General features: G+C 46.4%; 1 protein-coding gene across 5 annotated transcripts in view; it reads left to right on the forward strand.

The window, feature by feature from the left end:
- Positions 1–15,967, forward strand: part of LOC144782056 (galectin-4-like) — a 141,243-nt gene that overhangs the window by 114,230 nt on the left and 11,046 nt on the right. For all 5 annotated transcript variants that reach the window (XM_078661195.1, XM_078661199.1, XM_078661197.1 and 2 more), the window contains 4 exons: positions 1,589–1,630; positions 4,419–4,460; positions 5,989–6,077; positions 13,005–13,170. In XM_078661195.1, coding sequence (XP_078517321.1) covers positions 1,589–1,630; positions 4,419–4,460; positions 5,989–6,077; positions 13,005–13,170 — 339 coding nt within the window. The remainder of the gene's footprint in view (positions 1–1,588; positions 1,631–4,418; positions 4,461–5,988; positions 6,078–13,004; positions 13,171–15,967) is intronic.

The raw sequence follows: 15,967 nt of genomic DNA on the forward strand, positions 1-15,967 counted from the left end.
GGGTCAGCAGTGTGACCTCGGTGGTGGGCACAGGACTTATTTTAGGGGTCATTGGCTTCTTTTTAATCAGTAGACTCTGGCCAAGAGCTGGAGAGAGTAATACAGAAATGCAGGAAAGAAGGAGTAAGTGAAAGATTAAAAATTAGTGACAGAGGGAGAAGGCTGGGGTGAAAAAGAACCTATAAGAATCAGATAAAGGCACAGGAGCGGTGGATTGCAGAGGCATGAGGTGGAATCAAGACTAGACAGCCTTAGAATTCGAGGACCCCATTCTTCCGCATCACTGGATCTGAAGAAAACTTTGGGCCCCTGCGCTAATGTTTTTTTGACAACTGAAACACTTGCTATGTTCTGTCTAATGTGTTCTGTTTGATGCTTGTGTAGAGTATCTTGGTGGCTAGTGTTACCCATCCAGCTGAATGGCATAGCTGAGCTGTGCTGGGTGTATGGGACGTGTTCTGGAGTACTCTGTTGGGTGTATGATACGTGGTATGGAGTTTTCTGTTGGGTGTATGAGACGGGTTCTGGGGTATTCTATTGGGTGTATGAGACGTGCTCTGGAGTATTCTGTAGGGTGTATGAGACGTGTTCTGGAGTTTTCTGTTGGGTGTATGAGACGGGTTCTAGGATATTCTATTGGGTGTATGAGACATGCTCTGGAGTATTCTGTAGGGTGTATGAGACGTGTTCTGGAGTTTTCTGTTGGGTGTATGAGACGTGTTCTGGGGTATTTTGTTGGGTGTATGAGACGTGTTCTGGAAAATTCTGCTGGGTGTATCAGACGTGTTCTGGAGTATTCTGTTGGGTGTATGAGACGTGTTCTGGAGTACTCTGTTGGGTGTTTGTGTGTGGTGAATTTTGGTGGTATATGCGGCGTGGAGCACCGGAAGAGATGACCGTATTGTATATATGAGCTGTGCTTAATGTATGTGAAATATTCAGTCTATTGTTTTGGATGTTTGTGTGTGGTATATTGTGGTGGCAAGTGGTTGTGGGAGCATCCTAGTGACCCACAGCGTGGCACACCAGAGCAGGGCTGTATGCGGCGTGTTCTGAGTAACGTGGTCTCTAGGAACTAAGAACACGATCCGCCCTCAGTGAGTGGAATATTCTAATAGCAGAACCTTTCTGCTTGGAGGTGTCCCATTTGTCACAGTGGATATTATACTGAAATCTTTAAGAGGGCCTTTAATGACCACTATAGCTGTGGCGTAACACAAACTGATGGGGCCCCCCTCAGGATGTGATACGGGGCCCCGAGTCACCCATATCTCACAGATATTCATTGACCTTGGGCTGAAGGGGCCCACGCTGAAAGGTTGGGGGGATCCTTGGAGGGTGGGGGCCCCATACACCGCAGGGGTCTGCGTGACACTCCTGCTCTATAGCCCTATGCGGTGGGTCATAATAAGAACCTTTCATGAGAGTAAAAAATACAGGAACAATTAACATTTCTGAGAAGATGTGTGAAGTTAGAAATAAAGGAGGGATAAAAGGGAACTAGTTGCTTTCTTACAAGGCTGAAGCAGAAGGAAGAAGATGCTAAATTCCAACTAAGAACTGTCTCTTTCTTTTTTTATTTGAACAGGGAACGATGCCAAATCCTTCATACAATCCAGCAGAGATGTCCGTACGTAAGATCAAGATTCTTTGGGGCATGTTAAGGTCCAGAAAAGAGTAGAACAAGCGTCCTAACAAAGAGGACCCACCAGGTCTTCCACTGAGAGCAGTCTGTTCAATGCATCACATCCACCTGTGCAGCATCTGTAGTATTGTTAAAATGGCTGACAGGCATTATCTCCTTGAAAAGCTCTCAGAGTCTCTCCTTCCACTGTAGGTTCCCATGTGTAGACCCATCAGAAACACATTTGCTGTTCTGCCCTTTGTTTTGCACTCAAATATCTAAAAAGCAGAAGTCTGTGGGTTGCATTTACCACCTCAACTAGCTTTCTATGAAATTGATGTAATTTAACCTTCAAAAAAATTGGAATGACTTCAAAACTTTCAGACTTTGACTTTCATGCTTCCTCTCCCCAGAAGTTAACCTAAGTGTTGCACAAATGAGGAAAGAATGTGTGTTAGTGGCAGCAATGGGATATAAATGAGACAGAAAGCAGCCACATGCTATTCCTGACAGGGTTGATAAAGAGAATTGTCTGCCTGACTGGGTTTACAAGATCCACAGGTACACAGCGGCTACATAGTTTTCATCTGGGCACGTGAAACTCTGGCTGAGAATGGAGAAAAATATGAGGCAAGAAACAGAGCTTAGCTCATCCTACTCCGCAAAATCTTGTTAACCCAAAAAATTACCCCATCCCGGAATTTCCAAATAACGTAAAAATATCACATCCACTATATAGCCTACCACTATGTCATCAAGGTAAGTAGATGTAGAGTTAGGAAGAGTAAATCTAAACTTAATTTACAGACCTTGACCATATAGTGGTAGGAGTTTCTCTGGAGTTCATATTGTTGTAGATTGATATTTCGACCATGATATACTGAAATACAACCTCCATCCCTTGAACTCCAGGCCTTGATTGGTGTGTTTGCCGCATGGGGTTTAAAGCGCCATGTCAACCGTGTTGCCTTACAAATCAACAGCTGTCTTCCCTGTCCACATCATCCTAGTGCCTCTGAGCCACCAGTTGGGGCCCTTCCCCACGAAGGATCTGACCCCGAAATGGAAACGCACATGGCCGACGAAATAATGCAGACTGTGCGGACAGGGAGATGAGACACTACTTCACCTCCTATGCATCTGCCCCTCGCTTTTAGAAAGCTGTAAAATCATCCTTCGTGAGTTTTTTTGGGGTAAATACAATTAAGGACATGCAGAGCTGCTGTCATAGAAAGTCTGGGAGGTCTGTCAGTGCAACGGCCCTGCAAAGCTATTGCGTTTTTGGAAATGGCAGCCAAGGAACTAGATAAATCACAAGAATCAACGTGAGTGGCCCTCACAAGACAGACTGACTGGACCTCACCCTTTCATGCACTAATTTTTTATCGTTTCTCAACAAAATATCCTAGCACATTAATACCGCATTGATTATAAACATAACATTTCTTATTTTAAGAGTTAACGGGGATTGCGTAATGACAACAGTGGTTTTTTTTACCTCTTTGCATCTTTCAAATCTTTGCTTTTAATTACTGTGTATAACGTGTTTTTACAATCTTTTACGAATTCTTTTAAGAAATCAAATAAAAGTATCATTGACTACTGACCTCTGAGCCACCAAAATTCGGGTAAGAGGAGGCCTAGTAGGGTGAATATGAATTTAAATAAACCATAGTAGCTTCTATGTTGAAACAGAACCAGCAAGGAAGCAAACGTCAGAAGCACACCACCCCTCACAAAGCAGCTAAAACAACCAGGAACAGAAATGCCCACACAATCATATAGATGTATGTATACCAGCTGTAAGTTTGATATAAACAGCCAACAACAGGGCCTCCGTAAACAGACCGTCACAGTGTAACGTTAGGCACACTTATGAAGCAGCCAAAAAGTTGACCAAACTGCCACACACAGATACAAATTAGTTGCACACAGAGAGTGTTTAGCAGCAGCATACGGGTAATGTGAGAGTTGCCAGGTAGTAAAATTCAGCCACACACAGGCAGGAGCAGCGTATCCATGCAATCCTGGCATGCACAAGAAATGGCTGGGCAGCAAAACACAGGCAGAACCTAGAATAAACAGCAAACAAACAGTGGAATGGTAGTTACCCACAGGCAACAACACAGCAGTTTCACTGAAGTATAAACAGCAAGATGCAGGCATTGACAGAGCAGCCACACACACACTGATGAAAAGGCAGCTTTATGGTGAAAGTAGAGTAGAATATAGTGACAAAAACAAGCAGTGACAAGGCAACTGCATACATGCTGTGTCAAAGCAGCTTCACACAGGCTGGGGCAGTGACTGAGCATGGACATGAAGGCAATGAAGCTGCACATTGACTGAGACAGACGGCATGAACAGTTGTGGTTCACTGTACTTACACCGTCATGTATGTTTAGGCCATTTCCTAGGTGTGTGATTAGGAAGCGAGTATTGGCAGTGGTGTAAAGTGATGCTCCCCTACAAAATATTTCGCGGGCCAAGAGATTCCTGTTTTCCCCAAAGCATGGCTCTTTGACAATAAGCGTGCCAACCTTAAAAAGGCTGTTTTTAATGACAGTGGAATTCTAACCTGCAGCCAGGGTCCTGGGGAGGATCTGCCAAGTGTGCCCCCCAGCCCTTTATAGCATGAGTGTCCATCCTGTTCCCCACATGGAGGGTGGGGTGTTGTCCCCTGATTGAAGAGTCATGTGCTAGCTGCAGGACTCCTCTCTGTTAGGTTGGTGTTAATGGGGTGGGATTGCTTTGTCTGCAGCATGTTAACATTGTGCCTCTTCTGCTTTCCCAGGGTGGAATGGGCATGCCTGGCTATCAGTCTGGAACCGTCATTGTAAGTATATTCCAGCTCTAGGCAAAGACTTACTAAAACCTGCGCAATTTTACTGTGCGCTTGCGGCCTTCTATAAGGGTAAGTAAATTAACGCAATTCTTGGGGTCGCCCTTTGCCACCACTTGTGTGCCGGTCAAACCCTTAGTAACTTCAGTGCTAAAGATAGGCCATGATTGGCTAAGAAGCGGCAGCACCTTTCCGGCTCAGAGAGGGCAAGAACGAACAGTCACCATCTGACCCTCATATAACCACTACCAGATCTCACATGGCCGCAACTGATCTGCACATAGCCTTCAAGATACACTCTTGTAGCACTAAAAGATCCTCAAGCCATATGGCCGCTAAATGGACATCTTATAAGCATCAACCATCAACAGAACCTCAAAGAGACCTCACAATCAGCAGTGTCCCTTCTAGAATCCATAACAGCTCCACAGACCATCACACTGACCGCAAAAGGCTGTCTCAGACACCTTTAGTCACCCAAACCGGTCTCCCGTTGTGTGCTTGTGTTTATGTAGGTTTATCAAGAGGGAGGCTCTGTGACCAACTTCTTCTGTAAATGCCTGTGTGTGGGTGTGTCTGCATCCTTCCAACACATCCACCAATGGAACCTCAAACAGCCCAACAGGTCAAGTCATCACGAAGACTCAAAAAGTCTGTTTCCCAGTGACACGTTTAATCCCCTATACAGGTCCCAATTCACCGGTGCTTGGGTGTTTGTGAGTGGCCCCATAGGGGGGGGGGGGGCACATACAAGGTCAGAGGGGAGGGCACAGGGAGCCAGCTACTCTAGTGGGACTTGTAGAGTTTCAGCAGAGCAGTAGATCAAAAGGACAAGTGAGAAGAAACAATGCAATTTGAAGAAAAAAAACGGTATATAAGAGTATTCGAGCAGGAGACAGAAGTAGATTAATATGTGTCAGGGCTAATGCTGTAGATGGTCGTTCAGGAGTAGCCATTTGACATGTTTTTTTTGAAAGAGGCAGTCAATGGGTTGGATCTGATCACAGGAGGAAGAAAGTTCCATATTCTTGGAGCAAGACCAGAAAAAGCACGCGCAAGCTATCTTGAGCCGGATCCTAGCTTCAATGGCCAGCCAGTTTAGTTGAATAAGGCATACTTCCATCACACCTCCCAGGGGCAACTAAAACGGCCCAACAGGTCACCTCACAGCCCCACACAGTTTTCTTCTCAGAGAGACATTTAATCACCCTCAAAGGCTCACAATTCTCCAGTGCTAGGGGGGTTGTGTGCATGCGCGTGTGATTGTGAGAGGCTGTGTGCAACTTGAGGAGCTGGACGTCTGTGTGTCTGTCTGCTTCCTCCCCTCACCTCGCCTACCCTCTTCAGCGTTGGCTGTGGCAGAAGGCAGCCAGGTCTTCCTGCGCCGCCTCCCCTCTGCATTCCTTATGTGCTCGCCAACCCTACCCTGGAGTGAGTGCTGTATCCGCGCCCGCATTCCTGCGTGCACTGCAAGCCCAGGCCTGATTGTGCAATTCTAGCTTTTGTGTGGTTTTTTTTGCAGCCCATCCCATACTGTGGCAACATCTTCGGAGGGCTGTCTCCGGAGCAGACAATTGTAATTCGTGGGTTCGTTCCCCATGGTTCCAGCAGGTAAAGAAAAGACGAAAAGTACACGTGTAACAAATGAAGCATTTCTATAGCTGTCTGAAAGTGGAAATAAAATTGTATATCTTTATCATTTAAATGTTCCAGGGGCACAGACATTCTGTGGCGTTTGGATGCCAAGAAAAGTACGAAAGGATGTTGCAGCATTTTTAAGATTAGAATGTTTGACAAAAGCTTCAAGGGTCAAACGCTGTAAAACAGATTTTAAGGCAAAATATTTCACGACAAAACTTTTAAGGAAAATTAGTGCAAGACTGGGTATCACAAGACACGACATTATGATGTTTTTGTTTAGAGAAACAAAATACATCGTATTAAATTGTAATGAGGCTTTTCAAGAAATGTGGCTGAGCTATGGTAATACGTTAACACAGTGATGAACGCCATTGTCCTGAAGTGTCCATCTCGGATGACAACATTACGCACAGGTACTTGCCACCTGTCTGCCACGCCACTTCCATTACAAGGGCGACGGCTCCTCTTTTAAGACTTCTCAGTTCCCATCCCCCACTTACATAGTGAGGGACCAAGGACATTCCCTTCTCCCCTTTCAAGAGTGGTCCGCCTTTTTCCTCCACTTAGCTAATGTGACAAGATCCCTCCATGTCACCAGGGATAGTGTCTGGGTTCTGAGCCTTCATGTAGCAAAGCAAACCGTTCTGGGAGTTGCTATATTCGGCCGAACTAATGATCTACATTTCAGTTGCGTAACGCAGAATTTTGGGTAATTTTGCGGTCTCCGCGGAATGCGAAATTACCCAAATTCCGCAAACGGAATTTACCGCCCAGACCTAATTTCAGTGATGTGTTGATGAAAAAAAAGGACTGGAATATGGATGCCCTTGTGAAGTGGAATAATCTGTTATTATACCATTAATCTGTTAATTTACACTTTGCTCATCAGCGTTCAGACATTGTCTATCTTCGACTCACCCACCCTTTCATGTATTCATGTTTCTGCCATTCACACATCCTGTCATCTCTCATGTTCCTACTTGTATCCCGTTCACCCTTCCTGTCATCTTTCCTGTTCCTACTTGTGTCTTCCACTCACCCAGCCTGTCATCTCTCATGTTCCTACTTGTATCTTCCACTCACCCTTCCTGTCATCTCTCCTGTTCTTACTTGTGTCTTCCATTCACCCTTCCTGTCATCTCTCCTGTTCCTACTTGTGTCTTCCGCTCACCCATCCTGTATATACTACATATGTCTTCCACCCCTCCCTGTCATCTCTCCTGTTCCTACTTGTGTCTTCCACTCTCCCAGACTGTCATCTCTCCTGTTCATACATGTGTCTTCCACTCAGCCGGGCTGTCTTCTCTCCTGTTCCTACTTGTGTCTTCCACTCACCCATCTTGTCATCTCTCCTGTTCCTACTTGTGTCTTCCGCTCACCCATCCTGTCATATATATACTGCTCCTACATGTGTCTTTCACCCCTCCCTGTCATCGCTCCTGTTCCTACTTGTGTCTTCCACTCTTCCAGACCATCATCTCTCCTGTTCCTACTTGTGTCTTCCACTCTCCCAGACTGTCATCTCTCTTGTACCTACTTGTGTCTTTCACTCACCCATCCTGTCATCTCTCCTGTTCCTACTTGTGTCTTCATCCCACCTCCCTGTCATCTCTCTAATTCTACTTGTGTCTTCATGCCCCCTCCCTGTCATCTCTCTATTTCTACTTGTGTCTTCATCCCCCTCCCTGTCATCTCTCCTGTTCCTACATGTGTCTTCCATTCACACAGCGTGTCAAATATACTGTTCCTACTAGTCTTCCACTTACCCAGCCTGTAATCTTTCCTGTTCCTACGTGTGTCTTCCACTCACCCACCCTGTCATCTCTCCTGTTCCTACTTGTGTCTTCATCCCCCTCCCTGTCATCTCTGCTATTTCTACTTGTGTCTTCATCCCCATCCCTGTCATCTCTCCTGTTCCTACTTGTGTCTTCCACTCTCCCAGACAGTCATCTCTCCTGTTCCTAAATGTGTCTTCCACTTAGCCGGGCTGTCTTCTCTCCTGTTCCTACTTGTGTCTTCCACTCACCCATCCTGTCATCTCTCCTGTTCCTACTTGTGTCTTCCGCTCACCCATCCTGTCATATATATATTGTTCCTACATGTGTCTTCCACCCCCTCCCTCTCATCTCTCCTGTTCCTACTTGTGTCTTCCACTCTCCCAGAGTGTCATCTCTCTTGTACCTACTTGTGTCTTCCACTCACCCAGCCTGTCATCTCTCCTGTTGCTACATGTGTCTTCCACTCACCCAGTCTGTCATCTCTCCTGTCCTTACATGTGTCTTTCACTCACCCCTCCCTGTCATCTCTGCTATGTCTACTTGTGTCTTCATCCCCCTCCCTGTCATCTCTCCTGTTCCTACTTGTGTCTTCCACTCTCCCAGACAGTCATCTCTCCTGTTCCTAAATGTGTCTTCCACTTAGCCGGGCTGTCTTCTCTCCTGTTCCTACTTGTGTCTTCCACTCACCCATCCTGTCATCTCTCCTGTTCCTACTTGTGTCTTCCGCTCACCCATCCTGTCATATATATATTGTTCCTACATGTGTCTTCCACCCCCTCCCTCTCATCTCTCCTGTTCCTACTTGTGTCTTCCACTCTCCCAGACTGTCATCTCTCTTGTACCTACTTGTGTCTTCCACTCACCCATCCTGTCATCTCTCCTGTTCCTACGTCTGTCTTCATCCCCCCTCCCTGTCATCTCTCTATTTCTACTTGTGTCTTCATCCCACCTCCCTGTCATCTCTCTATTTCTACTTGTGTCTTTATCCCCTCCATGTCATCTCTCCTGTTCCTACTTGTGTCTTCCACTCTCCCAGACTGTCATCTCTCTTGTACCTACTTGTGTCTTCCACTCACCCATCCTGTCATCTCTCCTGTTCCTACTTGTGTCTTCATCCCCCTCCCTGTCATCTCTCTATTTATACTTATGTCTTCATCCCCCCTCCCTGTCATCTCTCTATTTCTACTTGTGTCTTCATCCCCCTCCCTGTCATCTCTCCTGTTCCTACATGTGTCTTCCATTCATACAGTGTGTCAAATATACTGTTCCTACTAGTCTTCCACTTACCCAGCCTGTAATCTTTCCTGTTCCTACTTGAGCCTTCCACTCACCCAGCCTGTCATCTCTCCTGTTCCTACTTGTGTCTTCATCCCCCCTCCCTGTCATCTCTCTATTTCTGATTGTGTCTTCATCCCCCTCCCTGTCATCTCTCCTGTTCCTACATGTGTCTTCCATTAACCCAGCGTGTCAAATATACTGTTCCTACTAGTCTTCCACTCACCCAGTCTGTTATCTCTCCTATTCCTACTTGAGCCTTCCACTCACCCAGCCTGTCATCTCTCCTGTTCCTACTTGTGTCTTCAACTCACCCAGTCTTTCATCTCTCCTGTTCCTACTTGAGCCTTCCACTCACCCAGCCTGTCATCTCTCCTGTTCCTACTTGAGCCTTCCTCTCACCCAGCCTGTCATCTCTCCTGTTCCTACTTGTGTCTTCCACTCACCCAGTCTGTCAGCTCTCCTTTTCCTACATATGTCTTCCACGCACCCAGTCTCTCATCCCTCCTGTTCCTACTTGTGTCTTCCACTCACCCAGTATGTTATCTCTCCTGTTCCTACGTGTCTTCCACTCTGCAAGCCTGTCATCTCTCCTGTTCCTACTTGTGTCTTCAACTCACCCAGTCTTTCATCTCTCCTGTTCCTACTTGAGCCTTCCACTCGCCCAGTCTCTCATCTCTCCTGTTCCTACTTGAGCCTTCCACTCACCCAGTCTCTCATCTCTCCTGTTCCTACTTGTTTCTTCCACTCACCCAGTCTCTCATCTCTCCTGTTCCTACTTGAGCCTTCCACTCACCCAGTCTGTCATCTCTCCTGTTCCTACTTGTGTCTTCAACTCACCCAGTCTCTCATCTCTCCTGTTCCTACTTGAGCCTTCCACTCTCCCAGTCTCTCATCTCTCCTGTTCCTACTTGTGTCTTCCACTCACCCAGCTCCTACTGAGCGACTGTGCCATTCTGCTTCATGGGGAGACAGTGGTGGGCCTCACCTCCCCCCTTCATCCCTTCACTGGTAGAACCAGCAAGGGTTCTCTGGGCCCTAATGCAAGCTGGGAGCATTGACCTCTGGTTGGCTAGTAAAAGACAGACATAATTAAATGGCAAACAAGAGTATCAGTCCTTATCAACACTGGTAGTAATTAAACAATAGGCCATGAGAGAGGAAAAGAGAAAGACTGGAGGTTATTGTGAGAAGTGGGTTGATAAGGGATGCGATAAACATGTTACCAGAGACGAGGGAGTGGACTGTCGGGATATGAGAAGGCACAGAGAGAGAGGCGTGTGGGATCTCCCTGTATGAAGGGTGAGTGAACTAAAGGAATGCCTGACACCTGGCAAGCACACACAATCTTTCAAGTCCTTTACAACTCTGTTAATCCAGAATTAAGAGACAGTCAGCTGATTAACAACTCTCTTGTGTTAGCACAGAAAGTCATAAAACCAACGTCCTGGTTGAGTCCTTAAGGTCAGGAATCAATGGATCTGATTGTCCTTTGTTGACATGTAAATCAATCCAGTGTGTTTTGTGAAAAAAAATGTCCCAATCAGTGGCACTTTCAAGCTGGCCCATTTTGCCACTACAACTCTGCCTAAAAGGACAGCTCCGTACTGCGTGTTAGCTTAATTAGTTAAATGGAAGCATAACCAGGCTACAACAGCCAGAATTCACTATATGCTACCCCACAACGGTCCAGCACTGAAAAGAGTGTCCATAATGACCCTTGAGGGGGAAGTCACCCTACCAATCGCAGATTGCGTGGACGAATACTAGTTATTAACGTTTTACGAATCGCAATTGAGAATGACTGTTAAATTATAATTTTTCATGTTAAGCTAAGACGCTATCTCGCACTACAGGCCTGTTGTACAGTGCCCCGGCCCTGCGTTCCTTCAACGTTCGCAGCGTACCAGACAGATGTCCGCTCTTGTGCGTCAGAAACAAGCAAGATTGACGAGGATACATAATAACATATTTACAAACCCTCAGCACCACCGGAGCGTCACTTTTTTTTGACGCTCTGTTGGTGCAGCGCCATTTTCCATATTTACAAGGTGACGCTAAGCCACTTTGCATGGCTTAACACTACCTTATAAATATGCCCCTTTCCTCCACAGTCCTCAGCAGCAAAGAGGGTGCAATGGGTGTGGCTGTGGGAGTTCAACCGCAACTCCCATTGCTTTTTGATGCTGCCCCAGATTTACAAGGCTAAGACAGCGCCAAAAACAGTGCCATGGAATACCAGGCGTTAGAATGGTGCAATGAGGAGAAATTATTAATTTCTCCATGCTTTTTGCTCTTTCAATGTGCAACACACATAGAAGCTGCAAATCGCCATTATTGATTGTTTATGTGCATGAAGTTGTCCCTTCCTGTACATAAAAAATCACCCCTGCAGCACTTGTAACATGGTGGCAGGGGGCCGGCGATGGCGCTCGGCAGCTTTTTCTTGCCCCAGCACTAGGGGAAATGGGGATGTACCGTATTATTGTGAATATGGCGCATCCCTGCATTTTGAAACTGTCAGAGCAGGGCGCTGCCAAATTTGGCGCAGCTCTGCGCTCCGACATTTTCTTGTGAATATGCTCCATAATTTGTAGAGGTTTAAATAGCCAGACTCGCTTAGTAGGCACTGATTTATAAACATACACACTCCAGCAATCTTGAAATGTCAGCTTTATTCAAGTAAGGGTGTAGCAGTGGCGTAGAAATGGTACCATGTGCCCCACTGCAAGTCATGAAATGACACTCCAACTGAGGCTTAGGTAGCAAAATACAACATTAATAAATAATACAGCATCTCCCCCCGGTGTCACTCCAGCTCCTGCACCACTGGTAGGTACGCCCCAAAACTGCTCTGGCTACCAAGAGTCACATGTTATTTGTGCACCCCTAATTAATCTGCTTTTTAGCCAACCAGATTTTGCACCCTGGCTCTTGTACTGCTCTTTAAATAGCATTAAAGGTTTGACCTTAGGAATCCGAACATGGAACGTGCTGTTGGCTAAAAAGCAAGTGCTGACTCAAGACTTCATCTATGACACGGGGCCTATTGGTAGTTGTGAAACAGGCCCCAAACAATGGAGTCTGAGGAGAGAAAAAACACGGAGAGGCGAGGGCTGATGAAAGGAATAAAAACAAGCCTTTGGGTGCGGTTTGAGAACAGTCATATCTGTTGCTCAACAATAAAGAGGGGACGTCAGCTTTCAACAGGAGTCGTTTTTCAGGATAAACACAGAGCCTCATTTATGAGAAGTGTCGCATTGCTGTGACCGACAAAGCAGTGATGCAACCCTTTTCAGTGCGCCCTCCTTGCGACACCATCAATGCATCATATTTACTGTGTTATGCATCATGTCGCAAGAAATGACAGATACGTCGGTATCACTGATGTCTATCGGCGCAAAACTGACGCATTGCTGGAGTTGTGTCGGAAGCGTGATGCAACTCCAGCAATGCATGGAGGAGGCCTATCCTCAATGCACTGCCTCACCCTTACCCCTGCCATGAGGCAGGCGTAAGGTTTTGACACAATGGCGTCCTAGAAGTGAGGCACTGAAATATTATAGATTTCAATGCACCACTTCTACAAGGCTTTGATGCGGGGGAACGCCCACCCTACATACATTATACCTGACACAGGTATAATGTGGCGCAGGGGTTTACACAGTGACACATCTGCCTAGATGCGTCACTTTGTAAATAGGGCACACCATGATGCATTTTTTACGCAAAAGTGTTGCAAGGACTCATAAATAAGTATCTAAACCACTTGACTTAATTTGTAGGGGTACTCTAGCCACACTTTGCCCTGCCCATTTTCTTACATAATGTTCTCATTTTGCAGGCTCAACATTAATTTCTTAGTGGGATTCTCCAGAGAAATCGCCCTGCACATGAGCCTGCGGATGGCTGACAGACGTGTGGTGAGGAACGCTTTCCTGAACGGAAGTTGGGGAGTAGAAGAGGTCGAGGTATCCTATAACCCCTTCGCACACGGAGAGAGCTTTGAGGTGAGTAGCAGCGTCATCGCTGGGACCCGCCAATGAGATCACAGCAGTAGGTTTAGCTCGAGCATTGCAAAGGCGTGCAGGCCGCAGGGGCAGGAGTAACAATCCATACAGCCAGCGTTTCCCCTTTTGTGCAAAACAAAAATCCGATTTTTTTGCTGCTCCTTTGTGAGGAAGTGTCAAGCAGCCTTGTCACACACACTACATGCATAAGTAGTTGAACATATATAAACACACACACACGTCTATAACTTTGTTAAACACTGTATAATACCTCAGTTTTTTCAGTTAAAAAACACTGACAAAATAGGTTTTAATATTACACCAATGATTATTTGTTTTATTGACCCCAGAAGAATCAAAGGTTTAGATAGCTTCATTTAAACATTTGACCTTCAGATTGGAGCAGTAAGCACATCAACTAACTGAGATATCGTATCTGCTGTCTCTGTTATCCCAGGACATCTGCTCTTAACATAGTTAAATGGTTAAGGTATTTGTCGCAGGGATGCTGGCAAGAAAGCTGGGGTGGATAATGCACTTCCTGTGGAGATCTGCGCACTCTGGGGCAGATTTACAATAAACTAACGCAGCACAGTGCAGCAAGTCATTTTGCTGCGCTGCGTTAGTTTTGAAGCACAAGGATGTGACATATTTACAACAATATGTTGCATCTCTGTGCTTCCCCCTGCGCTGGCGCACAAACTGCTGCCATGGGCTGACGCAGGCACCTGTGCACCATGGTGCAAGGATGCCTGCGTCACGGGGATGATTGTGTATGTGCAGGAAGGGTTCCCTTTCTGCACATAAGCAATCAGAAATGGCGTTTTACAACTTCTATGTGTGCTGCATTAGCACACATAGAACTTGCAAAACAATTAACCCGTTTACCGCGGCGGACATTCCGCCGCTGTGTGGGCGTTCTATGCAGTGGGCGGGGCTGCATCATCCGTTGGTCGCGTGCAGCACCCGGAAGGTAGTGCTTGCGTCGGCCGCTGGCCGACACGAGCACGGAATGGGTTAATAATTGTTTCTGAGCATCTTCCTGTACATAAACAATCCCCAGAGGTGATTTCCTCTTTCTATGTGTGCTGCAGAATGCAGCACGCATAGACAGAGGAAAAGAACTAGGAGAAATGCATACATTTCCCCTCGTTGTGCCTCCCTACGCCTCCCCTGGGGAGGCGTAGCATCCAGATGCATTTCCAGTTTTACGATTTCTTGTAAATCTGGAAATGTGTCCGGTTCCATGGGTGTTACGTGAGAACACCCACAGCAACACCCATGGATCGCCCCTTTCACGTCAAGTGCTGCGTGTACAGGGGCCGTATTTACAAGGACAGAAAAAGTCACGCAGGGGGGCTTTTTCTGATCTTGTAAATATGGGACAGCAAAATGCGCTGCTGGTGCATCAATAAAAGTGACGCACTGGTGGCGCAAGGGGCTTGTAAATCTGCCCCTCTGCTTTTTCCAGGTTTGAAACGATATTAAGAGACAACTCATAGGGCTAATCTGACTACTGTAGACCATGGCACGCAATGTGCAGGTCAAAGGTTGAAATCCAATAAACGTATATAAGCTGGTTGCTACTCTTGCTGCAAGGATCCATAAAATGAATGGTACGGGGAGAGGATGTGGCCTAATGGCCAGAGCTGCTGACTTCGGCGCTGGGGAACCACGTTCGAGTCTTGGCGTCAGCTCAACATCCTATGATTCTGGGCAAATCACTTAAAAGGGCCATATTCATTAAATCAAAATCCGCTCGCAAAGGGCCAGATTCTGAGAATCTGGCCCTTTGTGAGCGGTATTTTTGCATTTGGGATGATGCATCCCAAATGCAAAAATCGCAATTTTAGAAATCGCTACATTGCGATTATTTGCATTTAAGGAATCTCAATTTGAGATTCCTTAAATGCAATGTATGAACTATTTCAAAATTGCGAATTCGCAATCTGGGGCCGCTATTTACCGCAAAGTCTAACTACGTGGTAAATAGCAAAAACTTAGAAAAATGCACTTTAGTGCATTTTTCTAAGTTGTATGTAATGTTACACACACACCTGTCCTTGGGACATGTGTGTGCGCAACACCAGTGTACATTACCATTTCCGGGGTGCAACAGGGTGTCCTTTGGACACCCTGGCACCCTTGAAATTGCTTTCTTATTTGCGATTCTTTAGGCCCATAGGAATGAATGGTAAAGCCATTCCTTATTTGTGATTTGCAATTAGCGAATCGCAAATAAGGAAGCAGTAGAAATCGCTAAAAATATTGCGATTTCTACATGCATCCCGTTTTGCGAGTCTTTAATAGCGAATCCTTAAAATTCGCTATTAAGGACTCGCAAAACATGACTTTCATGAATCTGGGAGTTAATCTCCCTGTGCCTACCTAAAATTAATGACAAGACCTCAAGCAGGTACAGGTCAGGGACATTACCCTGGTGCCTGGTCAATTGGTATTAACAACAAATTCTTGTTGTTAACCGCATCGCTGCGGCGGAATAGCCGCCGCAGCGCTAAGGGGGCCGCATGCTGGTGATGGAACCGCTCAGTCACCAGCCGCGGTTGGGCTGTGCTGATGACGGAGCGGTTCCGTCATGGCCCCGCCCGCTCAATAGAACACCCAGCGCAGGCGCAGAATCCGCGCTGGGCAGGCGCGGCGGCCGGGCCATGACGGAACCGCTCCGTCATCAGCACAGCGCCACCGCAGCTGATGACGGAGCGGTTCGGTCATCAGCATAGAAAGGGTTAAGAAACCTCTCACCCACCTACCTGGTAGGTGGCATGCTTCATCATCG

Source organism: Lissotriton helveticus, chromosome 9, assembly GCF_964261635.1.
Source record: "Lissotriton helveticus chromosome 9, aLisHel1.1, whole genome shotgun sequence".
Lineage (NCBI taxonomy): Eukaryota > Metazoa > Chordata > Amphibia > Caudata > Salamandridae > Lissotriton > Lissotriton helveticus.